Source organism: Cylas formicarius, unplaced genomic scaffold, assembly GCF_029955315.1.
Source record: "Cylas formicarius isolate icCylForm1 unplaced genomic scaffold, icCylForm1.1 PGA_scaffold_4__25_contigs__length_36172078, whole genome shotgun sequence".
In the NCBI taxonomy this organism is placed as follows: Eukaryota; Metazoa; Arthropoda; class Insecta; order Coleoptera; family Brentidae; genus Cylas; species Cylas formicarius.
Window position 1 is genome coordinate 3,249,160 of NW_026844334.1, and position 17,725 is coordinate 3,266,884.

The window sequence follows — 17,725 nt, forward strand, 5'->3', positions numbered from 1 at the left end:
GCAGCACTTACAATCCACATTTAAGACTTCGACAACTTCAGGATCCTCAAAGAAAAAAAGCGACCATTCCAGATTCCTCTTCAGAATCAGGATGTCTAACTTTAAAAGCTAAATTCATCTGAAGATGATGATATGGGGGCCATTGGAGCAGACAAACCCCAGATTCCACCTGTGCTTATTCTGTGGAAAATATTAAGTAGTTTTTGGATAATAATCTGCGTTTTGAAGGTCATGTAGCTTCATTGATCCAGAAATCGTTTTACAAGCTTCGGATTCTCTAATGTAATAAAGATATGCGGACACAGCAAGTAAGTTCAAACTTAGCAATTCTTTAATTATCTCCTCAATTTCATATGGTACGGTAGTTTACTGACCTGCCCTAGTTCAAAAGAACAAGGTCAGTCTTCAGCGTCTTCTGAATGGCTGTCTTAGATTCTCATACAACATTCGTAAATTTGATGACATATCTACTAGCCTATAGGATTCTCGCTGGCTAACAGTAGACGAAAGTTTTAAATCGCAGCTTTTAGTCTTAATTAAAAAACGTATATCTCTACAACGCCCGACGTATCTTTTTGACAAACTTTCTCGTGGATCAGCTATTCATTCGGTTAATACTCGCCATAGGGGGCTGTTTACCGTTCCCAAGCATACTTCAGCACAGTTTCAGTTTCAGTTTGCTGCCTTTTTTGGACCTTGCAATGAAACACTTTGCCCCATGACGGAGCCTATTGAAAATGGGGGGGGGGGGGGGGGCTACAAAAAACATCATTTTTCAAAAACTGTTTACGAGACCAAAAAAATTCTTGAACCAGAAGAAGCAAAAGATACGGCTCTATAAACTTTTATGCGTGACAATTTTTCAAGATTATACAGGGTGACCCGCAAATTCAAAAAACTGAAAAATGGATCCCCTTATTATTGAAAATTGGCAAATTGGCGATTTCTTTTACATGACGATATAGCCTATATAGACATATAGACAGCTTAAACTTTTGTATTTACGGTTTTTAAGTAGTTTTTTGAAAACCATTTACTCCATTGGAAAAATTCCGATAGGAGGAAACTAAGGAGATCCAGAGCTATATCCTCTATTTCGAACTTTTGTTGGAATTAAATACACGGTACGTCGTTTGTGGGCAAAAAATTCCAATAGATTCTAGAAATTTCAGCTTTTGTGGGTGAATTATTGTCAGCATATGAAAAACTTTTAAATATGTGATAATTTGATATGAACGGAATCGTAAACTGTGTTGAGAGAGAGTTTGAGATTTCGTCTAAGATACAGGAGAAGCAAGATATAATTTTATATTGCAATTACCAGTACAAATTTTGATATTTACCGAAGTATACCGTAAATTTGAAGTTCGACGAGATGTGAAGGACATTTTATACAGAGTGTATTCACAATCAAATTACATCGATTTTGCGAAAGTTCCATGGTGGTCCGCAGGAGCACCATAGAAAAACATTGCGTCCCTGTATGACAAGAATCCGCGAAGCGCCTTCTTTTTAAAATAAAAAGCTGATTCGCGCTATTTGCGACGAACTTGCCCCGCTCACCGACCATTTTTCGAAAGCAATCTTGTTTAAAATGCTGTCAATAAAAAACCATTCGACGCAAGAGTTCCATTTTTTTTGCAGCCTACTAAGATACATATATAAAAGAAGTCAAACTTTTATCGTGATACTGGAGTAACTAACCTAAACTAAACTAAAAACTAAATATGAAGCTCTCTTTTTAAAATGGCCCCAAAAATCGCATTTACACTGGTCTGCAAAAAAAAATTTTTCTCTGCTTCTTGTTATCATGCATGAATCCTTCTTATTTTATGCTCTAAACACGTAATCTGATATACAAATAAGTACCACACATAGGTTTTTAATTTAATATTTATTTCATCAAAAAAAAATTATTAAAGTATAAATTATTATAAGGAAAAAAATGTGGCGGCTTGAGTTTTACAGTAAAAAATCCTAAATTATATTAACAACACTCGATTGAGATTGTAGACCTGAAATATTTTTATTTTCAGCCTCCTCATTAACCGGTGGAACTGGAGGTGGAGTGTCTTTATCGCGAGGAATTGGTCTCTTTGCAGATAGGACGTTCGGATAGAAATCTTATCTCTATTTTTTTTCGAGAATTCTCGTATAGATGTCATGCAGAAATAACAATCATTCTCATGATTTTGAGGCTCACTTCAAATCATTGGCATTGAAAACGGCATGGATTCAAGCCAACCTTGAGCAGCTATTGCAGCATACTTTTGGCAACCAACTTTTATCTCGCTCATCGATAGAAAATCCAATATATATATATATATATATATATATATATATATATATATATATATATATATATATATATATATATATATATATATATATATATATATATATATATATATATATATATATATATATATATATATATATATATGTTTTTACTAGATCGGTCATGAGATTCCGCTGCGTTTTTAGTATGTATTCCCCACAAATGTAGCAAAAACAATCTGAGGAATTTTTACAAGTCCGTGGCATTTTGTGACCTAAAATCACATAAAATTAATTTCAAAACAACTTTCAAACTTCTATTTTATATTTATTGGCTCTACTTAAAAAAAATACTCAAACTACACATCAAATACTTAAATCCAATGTAGAGAACACGAACTTTATGCAAAACTTACCAAAATATTTGATATAAAAAGTAAACAATTAAACGACAGGTTTTCACTGAACTGTTGTAGTGTCATAAAAATCGCCTTCGGCACTTCACTCCTTTCTCTTACAACTCTCTGAAACTCATTTTGTATGTATATTTACTTTTTGTAACGTTGACGAATGAAAAAATGGAAAAAAAAAACAAAATTTTGAAATATAAAAAATATCTGGACGTGATAGAAAAAATCGGCCAACGGGGATAAATTCAAAACGTTTAGAATATTATATTTATCATAAAATTTTTTAAAGGAGGATTTAGATAGCATTCGAAGCGCAATAACCAACGTATCGCCAGCAATCACGAAAACGGTCCCATCCTGGGCCGTTTCTTTCGCGATTTCTCGATTCCGCACCGTCTAATAGTTTCGCAAATCCCGCGTTCTGCGCCGCTGGTTCCGCTACATTTATCGCGACAATCGATGTCAAGGTAAAACAAAAACACTCCGCACGTTTAGCAACAAACGCATTTATTTGCAATCTTTACATAGTCGAGTCGCTTTCGTCGCGATCCGGTACCAAGATGGGTCGCGGAAAAACGCGCCCGTCTGTCGCGTCCACCCTGTAGGTTTCGTTATTCACCTGCGTGTACCCGTGAATCGTCCGTTATCTTATCGGGTTCGGGCCAATTCGATAAAGAAACCCGGGCTTGCGTGGAGGACATCTTTTAGTGTCGCGCTGGCCGGATTGTGTCGACTGCCTCCCGAGTGAATTTCCACGGGTTAGTATGGTGGTTCCCGGAACACCCGGAATATGTTCCGGGAAATAGCGCGTCGCTCCGAAGGAAAAAAGCGAAATAGGGTGTCTCTTTTTGTGGCAGATCGTCGAGAACTCGCACGCCATGAAAGTTATCGTACGAACGCCTCACCACGAGTCGGAACTGGAGGCCGTGCCCAAGACCACCGGCCGGGAGGTATTCCAGACCATGTGCAGGTCGCTCGGTATACAGGAGAGCTGGTATTTCGGCCTGATGTACAGGGGAGCCGACAACGAGGAGATCTGGATCGACAAGTCGAAAAAGGTATAGTGCTTTCGCAAATACGAGGCGATAAAGTCACGTGCCCCGTTGCGTAATGAAGAAGTTTATTTATTTATTAAAGTTAAGTAATCAACAGGCAACAGATTACAATCAATCAACAGTTAGCAAACAAATAAAAGAGAAAGAAGTTCAGATTTTCACGAAATTATATATTTTGACATGACAATTGTTTCGACAACACCGTGTCTTTATCAAATGTAATATCTACAAACTACCTGCTACTATATATACCGAAAAATGACCATAAAACTTTAATTAATGTTGTGAGATTTTAAGTTCAATAAAGGAGAGATATTTAAATCTAATTGATCGTTAACCAATACATTTGAATGTTTCATTTTGTTAATCTCCATGGCTGTATGTAAAATATCAAAATTGTGGTCAAAAATGTGTTTTTCTGTGTTTAAGTGTGTAGCATAATTAGAATCTAGACTATTGTTTTTAAACGCTCTTTTATGTTCGTTAATGCGTTTCTTGAAGTATCTACCTGTTGAATATAAATTTTAGGACAAGATAAGCAAAGTAAAAAATTAAATTTATTGGAAGCCCTGGAGATTAACAAATTGAGACATTCAAATGTATTGCTTAACGATCAATTAGATTTAAATACCTCCGCCTTATTGAACTTAAGTTCTCACAACAACATTAATTAAGGTTTTATGGTCATTTTTCGGTATATATAGTAACAGGTAGTTTGTAAATATTATATTTGATAAAGACAAGGTATTGTCGAAACAATTGTCATGTCAAAATATCAATTATCATGTCAAAATATCCTGAAAATCTGAACGTTTACTTGTTATTTATTTTGATAAATGGATTTTCATCAAGTAAAAGCCACCTCAATTCAATTAACATGCCACCTTTTAATAGTTAATTAGACTATAATTTATGGTATAACAGTAAACTGGTAAACAACAGTAAAGAAAAAAGAAAGATGAGCAGCGATATTAGAGTTTGTTTAAAATTGTACTTCCAATGTTGCAGAAAACAATCTGAAAAATGTCCACATCACGCAGTTCATTATTCATTAAGTTAGACATTCTGTGTCATATATTATGTTGTCTTAGATTAGTGTAAGCTCTAGAAAGTTCAAAAGGAATATTATTATTTATACAGTGTATACAAAAATATGAATTCAGCAATTTTCCTTCATTTTTCAAGTGTGCAAACACCAAACTCCTCAGTCAAAGTCTTATGATAAAGGTATGGTCTGTTCATAGATATAAGAAAGTGACCAATTGCTTTTGAATGGGATTATCCAAGGGTGGTCATTAACATACAATGCAACAAGATTATTACCTGAAGTTTCGAGATTTAAATTGAGGTAAAATTGTGGTCCCTAATAGAAAATAATTTTATACCTACCTGTGTTTAATATTCTTTGGTTTGGTATACGACTTAGTTTAAGAAATGTCTAGTTTAATAACATATTTAACCAAATCTTTTCAAATATTTTTATTGAATAATAAAGGACTTTATGAACCAAATGTCGTCATTAACATATAAGTTTGCAAGTTTAATCTTTCGAAAATCGATCGACGTTGCGGTTTGCGCCCTCTACCAATCTTATTTAGAACTATCGAGTGTCAACGCTAACATTGCTCTCTCAAACAAGCTCGAGTTTGTTGAAATCGGATAAGTATTTTAGAAGATACAGTTACTTAAGTGATTAATCAATCCCCCACTCTCATTTATGAGCCTCAATTAAAACTTATTTAAAGGTTATAATTAAAATTTTAACTTAATTTGGGAACTTTCGGAGAAATCTTGGATTTTTTGATCGGTACTGACCTTTGCGCCACCTTGCGCTGAAATGCAAGATAAATTGCCTCGTACTTTGAAACCTTTCGATTTACTTACAGTGCTCCGAAGGCCGGTTTAAACGTTTCTTTAATTAACCTCGATAAGATATTTAATTTAATCTCTGATTAAAACAATTTATAAACGTCGACGAATATTTATGGCAGTTTATTGTGTCATCGTTTATTTTGTAATAGGGATCGTGCAATATCAATTTTAGGCTAGGTGGAGACCTTCTTATAGGCTCAAGAGCTTTATAATACTGGACTTCGTGGAGGTGGTTTTTGTCAATTTGATTCCTTTAGATAAACCATCAACATATAATACTGTCTTTCTCTCCATTAGTATACACGATGTTTAAAAAAAAATTCACCTGTATATTTTATCGATTGTTCAATAGAAGACGTTATTTTAGTTTTTCCCTTATATTGCCAAAAATAGGACAAAAACAGGCGATTTTTTTTATTACAACTTACAAATGGAAGTGTTATTTTTAATATTGGGGAAATATATGTGAAGTGTTTCATAACATAACATCACACCAAATGTATCACGTATATTGTCTATGCTGCTTTTTCTTGTAGTATTTTTTTTTTCTTTATATCTATTTAAAAATTTCAAACAAAACTGCATCTTCCTTTGCCATAGGAATTAGATTCTTCATCGCAGCATTGTTTCTCACATCATCAAAAATATTTCGACTTTCAAATAAATGGAGGAGGATTAATATTTGGCAGGCTGTGGAAAAACGAAGAAGAAAGTTTGTTGTTGATAATTAACACGTTACCGGTTTCTTCAAATTTCTTTGCAGGTCTTACAAATATCTACATGGAAGATCAACTCTCATATACTATGCTATAACCCTTTTACTTTTCTCTATGAAATACAAAATATGACAATATTCCGACATCTGTGTATATAAACATATAATAATAGATTCTTAATTACAGTTGTAGGGTTATAGATTTAAATTTATTTAATTAAAATTTAAATCCAATTGGCCATTAAATAATAGATTCTCGTCTCATTTTAAAGAGTTATTTGGTTTCGTCTTTATGGTAAATTTGATACGATTATGTGTGGAGTTAATATAATTCTAGCGACACAAGTAAAAAACATCATCTATCTATAACAGCAAAGAAAACTTTTACTCGGAGGATGTTCATTTAAGATGGTTTCTAAATTGTCCATGGAAATTTCTGCAAGTCGTGGACTAAATAGGTTTCCCATAAATAATTCTTCTTTAACAATATAAGATTGACCATTAAATTCAAAATAATTTATTTTAGTCTAAACAAACTATTAAATTATCCAACAAGTCTTTTTTCATGATAGGATTGCCTTGTCTCTGACTGAGACTCAATTATGTTTATTACTTCAATCGGTGGAATGCTAGGAACTATATTTTCGACTTCAAACGTAACTAAAATTGCCTTAGGAAGAATTTTAATGTCTTTAATCTTGTTGACTAGTTCGGACAAATTTTTGATAACATACCCAGGCAATATGCTATTCTAAAATTTGTATTAATCTTACAAAAGAAACTACAGAACTTAATGGCATATCCTGTTGGTGTAATTTAATTAAAGAATATAATTTTGGAGGTGATTAATCACAATTATTAGTTGGTATTTTTCTCTGTCTTGGTAGTATCGTATTGTATGCTTTGGTATATGTCTGATATTAAGGAACTGTTTGGTTTTTTTAATATAATCTAGAGAATCGATGGCAATGACTATCGATTCTTTATCTACTATGTTATTTTGTTATTTTTAGTTAGTTGGAACTTAACATTTTTATTAAATTAACTGTTAGCTGTTTGAAATATCAGTTCGGAATCTAAGATGTAATAAATTAAATTCTTTAAAAAAGAATAATTAAATTCTTTAAAAAAGAATAAAATAAAATTACAAAAAACTTAATAATCCGGAGTAAAATTTATATCATACAACCAGGTAGAACATCTTAGAGCGTACTAACGAGCATAAAAATAAAAGTTCGGATTTTATTCATTTAAATTTCTAAATGCACAAGTTTAATAAAAATAAAACAAATTTGTTGGAAGCTATGGAAATTAACACATTGTTATTTGTAATCGTCCATCTCTTTTTTTTTAAATGCTTCCAAAAATCGAAGAATGATACGAAGTACATAAACTTAAATAAATAAAACAAACTTAAATAAGAATTGTTTTACATGCCATATACATTGATATGTTTGTAAATGTTATCAGGGTAACATAAACAAAATATAAGCTCTTTCCTGTGATATCTGCAATGCCACTTTACATATATATTTTAATGAAACTTGGCAACCTGGGCACTTTAATTTTTTTAATCTACCATACTCATTTTTATTTCCATCAGCGGCGTTCGTTCGCAACATGCGAGATCGTTTCTGAAATTGAACCCGGACCCCATAGGATTTTTTTTATTCGATATTTCTGACTTTCCCGTGCAACTCGAATACGAACTGTCGCTCCTTTTAGGCCGTATTTGCTTGGCGCAAACGTTTAGGAAACCCCACGGCATTACCATGCACATATTCAATGAGGTGGGGGGGGGGGGAATATCAGACCGGAAATGTCGAATTGAAACGCCGATATCCGAGGAAAATATCCGATGTGTTTTTGCTCTTTCAAATTGCGAGCAGATATGAGGGGTCAGTCATTTTCTAGGTTGGCAGGTAATTCAAAAGAACCAATGAAAAAATCAGAAATTACCAACGATCCTGTTGGCTTCTTCAGGGCTTACCAGAAACTGGGGGAATTCAGAATATTTGTAAATAGTATTACAGTGAAGTGTCTTTGAAAAATTAAAGACAATGCTGTAGTACAAAACCTCAAGTAAAGAAAATATATTGATGGTTACCAATTTTGTCCCTAATAAATAAATAATAACTCTTAAGTATTGTTATTATTACTTCCTAACTAAACTAACCAAAACTGATTTCAACCTAATAATAAAACTAAATATAAAAACTAGAAAAGACTTACAAACATCAATCAATACTTCTATCTTCATATCTATCCATCTTCTTCTATCTTCTATCTATCTTCTTCTGTCTTCATATCTCTCTTCACATCTATAATGCTATAGATTTCATCTCTAGTTTCAGCTTGAATAACGATCAATCAATATTTTTTTGCGAAACTGTTGCAGAGAAATAAGGAAAACGTTTATGTCCTATTGTTTTTGATATATTAGGTTTGACTGGTTGGGTAAGGATCAATAATTATCGGAAATTTGTTTAAAAAGATTTTGTACCAGATTCATTAAAAATTTACTTACTTAAAAGAAAATAGCATCATTAAATTTGAGAGTATTGTAAAATTATTGTTGAGGTTATGGCGAAGAATTCTTTATTACAATCTCCAAAATTATTATTGTGAAATATAGGTGTTTTATTGTTTCCCGTACCTTTCCATTTTTGTAAGTATTAATTAAAAAAATCATAAAAAATACTTTGAATTTTTTATATGCAAATAAGTAAAAAGCCATCAGAGTTAAACTATTGGCAACACTGCCAATAGTTTAACTATCTATTATTCTTCCATCTATAAACGAGTAGATTGGTAAAATGGCGAATTTTGGTCAGTTATCAATTCTAAGCTTAAAAAGTGAGGTTGAGTTGTGATGGTGCCGGTTTGCTTTAGAAATGCAGAGACAACAGAAATGGACATAATGGAAGATGAGATGTTGAATGATGACTAATATATCTTGGATGTAGTCCACGATGAATTTTATAGGACACAATGGGAAAGGCCAGGAAGCGGTAAAAAATGGAGAACAGAATGAAGAAATTTGGCTGTTCTTTTTACTCATCTTTAGGTTATTATTAAAAAATAAAAATCATCCTTTACCCAACAGAATAATTTGGATTTCTTCCTCACTCATAACCTGCAATTTTTATATTTTAAATTATCACCTTACAAAGAAGAACAACATAATGCCTAAATTAATAATATGTTCTTCACAATTTGCTTGTATGGAAAAATATGTACTTTTTCAGGTCAAGAGGAACTAACTGCTTTATACTTTTCATTAAAATTATTTTTTTTCGCAATAACAACAGCAAACAAGTGACACCTCAGTTTCTAACCTGGTCTGTGAAAAATTACACTTTTGACATTTTTCGTGAGAAGTATTTACATAAAAATGCCTCTTTCTTAGATTTACTACTACACCATATATAGCACGAGCTCGTTAACCATGGATAGGGCGTTCATTGGTGGATACGGGCATTACAGTTGAAAATTGAACCGACCGGTTGTATTACATGAGGCAGGAAATAAGTGATCATTTTTCTATTATTAAAAGAATATTTAGGTTAGGCAAAGATGTGACCTAGTAGGCGCTTATTATCTTATATTATCACTGCAAATACGCCATTATCACTTCTCGAGAGACACGCACCAAGTTAAACAGTTCGTGTGTGCAGTTTACTTTTCCATCGGCGTCGCAAAACCAAACTCGTTTTTGTAATCTAAGCTTAAAGCATTACGTTCCAATTGAAAATGGAATTTAATTAAATTCGTTTATAATCCTCCGTAGATAGGATACGTTTCATCGGAGTATTACGTCCAAAAAATCGCGATAAAGCAGAGGATGTATGGAATTTTTATTAGTTGATGATTTTATAATGGGTAGTATAAAACTCCAAGCTTAATGCAACTTTGTAGCTACAGTTTTATGCAGTGTTTCAACACGAATTTTTCATGCCGCTCTTGAATGTGCTTCTTTTCTTATAGAAATGCTGGTTCACAAACTTAGTAAGACTCTGTATATGTCGGTCTAACAGTTCCTATTCAAACGCTTCAACAAGTACTACAAAAATCACAGCTACAACCGTAATTAAACAACTCTACAATCAAAGGATATCTAGAATTAAGATGGGAACGACCATATCTCAAAGATTTCAAGTTTCAAAAGGCTATGATGTCTCACTACAACACTGAAAATTCTTCTAAAAGCACTTAGTGGAAAAACCTATTTTCTGGGCTTACTACATATGGTTTAATCATGTAATTTAATCTTTCAAGCATACTATAAGGTTTTTAAGCTTTGCGCGGAATTGATAACTTTGTCGATGTCGAAACAAATTCCATAAAATAACGCTTAAGAATGAAGGAGACAACCTTTCCCGGCCTGACATAGATGCAGCTCCAGTACCACTATCAAACTTAGTCTTCTTTGCTGTGAAAAAAAAAATTGAAGTCTTGCGTCAAATAGCTTTTTATTGACAGCATTTTAAACAAGACGTGTAATTATTAAAGAAAGGCTGGATGGTGTGTATGGCCAAAGTTCTCCTTCGTATTCTGTAGTGAAAGAATGGGCAAAACGTTTTCGAATAGGGCAGGAGTGCGTTGAAGATGATTCAAAAACTGGTCGACCAGTGGAGGTCATAACGGAAGATATTGTTGCGATTGTGGATGAGGTGGTATTGAGTGATTGACGTTTAAAGGTCAAGGAAATCTAGGATATTACTAAGCTTTCTGATACAAGTGTTCGTCGAATCCTGCATGATTACTTAGGTATTCATAAGGTTAAGGCAAGATGGGTTCCTAAAAATCTTTCGGCTATTCAAAAACAGCGCCGTGTCGAGTGTGAGCGGTCTTTTTTGAAACTCTGTGGGTCGGAACCGAAGACGGTGATAGAAACTATCTCTCTATCGAAAAAAGAACCAATGGAGTGGCGTCGTAAGGGTGAAGTACCTCCAAGAAAATTCCGCTAGTCAACAAAAAAGGTGATGGCCACGACCTTTTGGGATTGTGAAGGAATTCTTTTGACAGATTTTAAAGAAACTAATACCACTATCAATAGTAAATATTACGCAACATTATTACATAAATTGCGAGACTGCGTCTTTTGCACGTTAATGGACCCGTCCATACTGCTGGTGTTGCACAAGCTGCCATTTTAGAGTGTGGGTTCCAACAGATAGATCATACTCCCTATAGTCCAGATATGGCCCTCAGTGACTATTATTTGTTTGGATATTTGAAAGAGGACTTACGGGGACGGCGGTTTAACGACGAAGTTGAGTTGAAAGAGGCTTTTTTTGCTCATTTTGCAGACAAATCAAAAGAATATTTTTTTAAGGGATTCAGTTGTTAATAAAAAGATACAATAAGTGTATTGAAGTTAAGGGGGATTATATTGAAAAATAATTAAAAAATGTTACTCTACTTTGTTTCTTTCATATTCAGTCCGGGAAATTTTGGCGCTGCCATAGTAATTTCATTGATCTCACAGTATAACTGGCTATCATCAGCATAAAGTAGATCATTCAATGCGTCAGACTCACCAAGAATGTTAAACACATCATTAATGAAACAGCGAAACAGCAATGGGCTAAGTAGCGAGCCTTGAGGGACTTCGGAATGAACAAAGACCCCTTTATGCATGAAATTGATTTTGACCTTTTCAGACGCTCAAAGACCTCCAAAAAGTGCTCGCGAACTTTCACTTCCGAGTCAAGTACTACCCGGAAGAAGTGGCGGAGGAGCTGATCGAAAACATCACCATCGAATATTTTTTCCTGCAAGTCAAATCCGCCATCCTCAAAGATGAAATCTACTGTCCTGCGGACACTTGCGTCCTCCTCGCGTCGTACTCCCTCCAAGCGAAATACGGAGACTACAACAAGGATGAGATCAACGAGGACGCTGTCAAAAAACAAACCCTTCTCCCTGAACGGTAAGTGTGGATTTGGTTAGCTAGGGCGTTAAGCTAAATCGGATACTTAAGGATATATCTAACTTTGTAATAAAGCCAAGCATAAGGTTTTAAAGGAAACCGTTAATTAATATACCCAAATAACGATTAACCCTGCAAAGGGTTCCACGTCACTTTTCGGTATTAGTTAACCATTTGTCTAAACTATCAAAATTACAAAAGAAAATTTTTGACAAATTTTTCTTTATCACATCCATCTACGAAATTTTCCAACTAATTCTAGATCGGACAGCATTCGTTCGGTTAGTGTAGTTGATATTCCAAATAAACGTCCCAGGCATGCCTATGAGCTTATTACAATTCTCTCTAGCGGTTTTTAGAGACTTCATTTTAACTTTATTCGGTGATGATTCGCCCTTTCGAAAGTAAATGGCGCAGCAAGTATTACTAAAAAAAATAAAATTAAACTGTACTTCTGCACCATCATCTTAATCTATGCACGCTCGTATTAATGCTCTATTTTTATAAGCTAGGATTGAACTTAAGAATTAAGGAGTTTACTGATACCTAATACATAAATGTTCGAATAGAATACACATATTTGTTAAGTACACACTTTACGTAAAATATACACACATAAGTACATAGGTCCAAAAAAAACACTGTATTTGCTATGCAAAATTTTTGTTATCTTTTTGATTTTATCCCGGCCTCTTCTTAAAAGCTGGTGCCCTTCTAAGCCACCCGCCAATTTATAACTCTACCTCTTTTTTTCTCGTCATTTTTTTAATTTGACTGGTAATCTTACAAAAGAAAAGTAATGGTTGTTAAATAGCAGTAGAATTAATGAAATTAAGAAGCACTTTGGAGGATTTTTTGTAATGCTTACTGACTTTCCAGTTACAAATGACCTTATTAATAACTTACACCACCACCCCACTCTTAATGATAAGAAACACTACATCGCAATTGTATGCACAATACTCTAATATTCAGGACTTTTCAAGTCCTAAATAAAAGTCAACGTCTTAGTTCATAAAGAGTATTAACTTAAAATAACACTCCTCATGGCCACTTAGCTGCACCCAGCATCATAAAAAAACAATGACCTGCCTACGTGTATTCAGTGGTAACTCTTGACCACAGAATATCGCTTGGAAAGTACACTCAGAGTACAAATAGCATTACAACTATTTTTACTTTTGATTAAGTTTGTCAAGTAGGTTGTTATTTTTACATATTGAACTTGAAAACATTACTACATGAACTGTGGTTTAGATTTCCCTGTTTTCAGCGCAATTTTCTGATTGACTGATTGAAACAATGCTTTAGATGGATTCTATTACGAGTGATTAAATTTTCACTTACATCTTTCACAATATATGATCTACATCACAATCATTTTTCAAGGATTCAAGTGCTTTAGCACATTTGTCATAATTAGTTTTATACAAACTTTGCTTAATTTCTAACGCACATATAACTTTTTAATAATTCACTTTCGATTGGCACTTTTGTTTAGCAAATTCTACTCACTAACAACTGAGAAGGACTATAACCTAATTTTGTTCAAGGTTAGTTCCGATACTGCATTAAATATTAAGTATTTTCCATCGACTTTTTTAGGATATCTTTCCAAATACATACCCCCTTTTCTGCAAGACCATTAGACCATGGGTAGTTTGAATATTTAAAATAAATATAAAAATTAAAATCTTTGGCAAATAGAACAGACACCAACGAAATGCCATCGATGTTCTTCTTCTTTTTAATTTACATAACGTTCGTCAATCTGACTAGGGACACTCGCCCATCGACGACCTCCGTCCGTCATCATAACTTACTCAGAATGCTGTTTAGTAGGTGGCACATTTGAATTAAGTTCTATTTCAGGGTGATAAAACAGCACAAGCTAGAGGCCGGCGAATGGGAAAAGAACATCGTCAGTATGTGGGAAAAACACCGCGGCATGGACAAGGAAGACACGATGCTGGAGTATCTGAAACTGGCCCAAAACCTGGAAATGTACGGGGTGTCGTATTTTCCTATCAAAAACAAAAAGGGTACCGACGTGCTGTTAGGCGTCACAGCGTTGGGTCTGAACATTTACAAGCCCGAGGACAGGCTGAACCCTACCGTTTCGTTTCCCTGGTCGGAAATTAAAAACCTCAAGTACAAGGGTATCAAGTTCGTGATCAAGCCGAGCGACAAGAACGCGAAGGACTTCGTAATATTCACGTCGGGCGAGAAAATCAGCAAGCACATCCTCCAACTCGGCGTAGGCAACCACGAGCTGTACGTGAGGAGGAGGAAACCGGACACTCCGGAGGTGGCGAAAATGAAGGAGAAAGCCAACGAGATGAGAAAAAATAAACTCGTTATTAGGTCGGTAGAACATTAATGGATAGACTCGTTTTTGGTGTTTTTTGTATTTGTAAGGGTATATTTCGAATTAAACAAAATCTGTCCATACGTAGCACCCAGAGTATATGAGAAACTGACAAGCTGCTGCATGTTGTCGACAAACGGATGGTATGCCAAAGCCGGTAAAGGAATCTTTTTTGTTTTCAATTATGGTGCTGCCATCATGATATATATCTCTGGCAAATTTTGAAATTTAACTTTAATTTACCTCCTGCAAAAAGTGCATACTTTACTCAACTATTTTATGTGTTCACGGATTTTTAAGTCACTGAACAAATATAAATGGTACTTATATACTTAAATTTATTAACATTTTTGAGTGCAGCGAGAAATACAAAAGTAAGCGTAAATCTTTTGGAGGCATAAATATTTGAGCCATAACAAAATAATGTTCATTTATAATTAACCATATACAGTAAAAAAAAATGAATTTTATCTCATGGGTATTTCCAAAATAATTTTAAGTTATGCCCGTAGTATAATTTAATGTGCTGATTTAAATTTTTTACCTTTCGTTTTATTTTTCCATTTCTTCATTACTTGAAACCACCATTATAGTTCGAACGCAAAGCACACAAAAATTAACAAACCACAAAGGAAAACCTCCTCAAGTGCCCCCTCGCGGTTGACGCCTGAACAAAATCCAGGCTGAATATCTGGTTCCCTAAAAATGTATTTACGTGGACAAACAGCAAACAGTCACCACAGCAATGTCAACTTCTTGTTAAGTGCGCTTAAGAACAACATATCCATGAAATAAATAACACCGCGAAACTTTGGACGTTTGCTATCGATTTATTTCAGGCAAAAATACAACACCGAGCGGATAGCCAGAGAGGAAGCGGAAAGAAGGGAGACCATGTACAAGCAGCAGCTCGAGCAGATGCGAGCAGAGATGGAGAGGAAGCAAGCTAACCTGTTGGAAGCCGAAAGAACGATCAGGTAGGCATTAAATGCTTAAATGATATGCTGTGGTTGTAAAGGTTGTCACATTTCGCATACAGTGTTTCTTTGAAAATTGTCCACACAATACTGAGTAGACAGTGATTGCAGAAAATTAGTAGGGTAATTATCTTGCTTCACCGTCCTCCGTCTCACAAGAAGATCCTGTGATATACAAATTACAGATTCCTATCCAAAGGATTTCTAAGTTGCTAGCAACGGATTTAGTTCCGCCATTTATCAACAGATGGTGGCACAGTTTAAATCTTACCGTATATAGTGTCATATGTATACGGAGTGTTTCAACATAACATAAATTCTTAACACGATAACCGAAAAAATCGAATTTAGTGTCAAGTAATTAGGATTTTATAACATTTACTTCCACAACTAATGTTTTATTTTCCAGTGGTGACTTCCAATTTATTTTTTATCTTTTTACTGTAAATGATGTAATACAAATGTTATATGCAATGCAATATTGCTATAGTGGAAATTTGACAACGCAGTGATTGTTGGCTCCTTGAGAGCTTAAATGAGACTAGCTAGCATTCTACTCTGTAGCCATTTATATGTTCTTTGAGAAGGACGGAGCTAATGGAGGGACATGGAGATGACAAATTCCCATATAACATATTGTACTCTCTGCCGCATATGCGAGCAATGCTATAAACTACTGCCATCTCAAATGAAATTTTATCTTTGACGGACCGAAGATGTAGAGAGATTTTTGGACAAATGATAAATCTGGTTTTGAAGTTATACTTCTTAAGAACTTTTGATATGTCGTCAGTGATGTTTTGAATGTAATGAAGAACAACAGCGACAAGCGTAGGTTGGGTTTCGCATTCTCTGTCCTTGGAAGGTTGTGATTGAAAATTATTAGAGAGAAGAGCAAATGTAAGGTGTTTTAATTTTGGATTCAGTGACTCTTTAAGTAAATCCCATTGGACCTCTTAAAATTATTTGTCCTTCTCTCTCTCACTAACCGAATCCCCTCCCATAAGCCTCATCCTAATTGCAGGAGACTTCAGGAGCAGCTCGACGACCTAAAACGGTCGAAAGAAGAGTTGGAACAGCAGCGAGGCGAACTGCAGCAAATGATGGAGCGCCTGGAGCAGAGCAAGCACCTGGAGGAGGAGGAGAAGCAGAAGCTTGAAGAGGAGATTCGGGCGAAGCACGAGGAGGTGCGGCGAATCAACGAAGAGGTGCAAAGAAAAGACGAAGAGACGAGACGACTGCAGGAGGAGGTCGAGGAGGCGCGTCTCAGAGAAGAGGAGTTCCGCAGGCAGCAGGAAGAGGAGGCGCGCAGACGCGAGGAAGAAGAACGCAGGCGGGAGGAGGAACGTCGCCAGCGCGAGATCGAGGAGGCCAACAGAACCGAGCACGAGCTCGAAACCTTGCCGGATGACGCGAACACCACGTTGCCGGAGGTGGTACAGGTTAACGAATCCCTGAAGGAACAGTTAAAGGTATTTTTTTTAGGTCGTTTTATCGATTATCCTATATTTAATTAACTAAACTCGCAATCACTTGCAACACTATTAATTATCACTCGTTCTCTCTTCTTTTTTTTTCTCGATTATGTCTTACGTGTTACTGCTTACGTCTTACACGCAACGTTACTAGCTAGTTATTGTTATGGAAACGAGACTGGATTGTTTTATGAGCGGTGTGATTTTAGAATTTGCAAAATCAACTAAACGAAACGAGAACCAGCGACGAGTCTAATCTAGATAGGATCCATAGGATCAATTTATTGGAGGGGAGGGATAAATACAAGACTTTGGCGGATATCCGTAGAGGGAACACGTTACGACGCGTCGAGATGTTTGAGAATATGTAATATGCGTATATTCCAGTACTACGATACGCGTCTATTCGTTGCAAAAGATGATATACAGGTGACATTTGCTCCAAGTGACACTTTGGGTTTGTAAATAATAACGTTTCTTAATTAGTTTGTCCTCTATCGAAAAAAAAATAGATTGTGTAAATGGAAGGCGCGTGACGTAGTGACTCCCATCGATTGTTTTGTTGCGTAACTTATTTTATTTGATATTGAAGATTAAACTTATAAATATTTTCACGAGTTTGCGTTTTTGTTGCATTTTTA

General features: G+C 35.0%; 1 protein-coding gene across 1 annotated transcript; it reads left to right on the forward strand.

Moving 5' to 3' along the window:
- Positions 1 to 3,191: 3,191 nt before the first annotated feature.
- LOC132700473 (moesin/ezrin/radixin homolog 1-like) lies at positions 3,192 to 17,702 on the forward strand. Its single transcript, XM_060667823.1, has 7 exons — positions 3,192 to 3,445; positions 3,545 to 3,745; positions 11,996 to 12,264; positions 14,137 to 14,628; positions 15,472 to 15,609; positions 16,634 to 17,081; positions 17,294 to 17,702. The coding sequence occupies exons 2-7, from the start codon at positions 3,566 to 3,568 to the stop codon at positions 17,453 to 17,455; spliced, it is 1,689 nt and encodes a 562-aa protein (XP_060523806.1). The 5' UTR covers positions 3,192 to 3,445; positions 3,545 to 3,565; the 3' UTR covers positions 17,456 to 17,702.
- The last annotated feature ends 23 nt before the right edge of the window (positions 17,703 to 17,725 follow it).

Coding starts and splice junctions, on each gene's coding strand:
- LOC132700473 (XM_060667823.1), top strand. CDS start 3,566: ATGAAAGTTATCGTACGAACGCCTCACCACGAGTCGGAACTGGAGGCC. Junction 12,265..14,136: donor CAAACCCTTCTCCCTGAACG/GTAAGTGTGGAT, acceptor GTTCTATTTCAG/GGTGATAAAACAGCACAAGC. Junction 15,610..16,633: donor GAAGCCGAAAGAACGATCAG/GTAGGCATTAAA, acceptor TCCTAATTGCAG/GAGACTTCAGGAGCAGCTCG.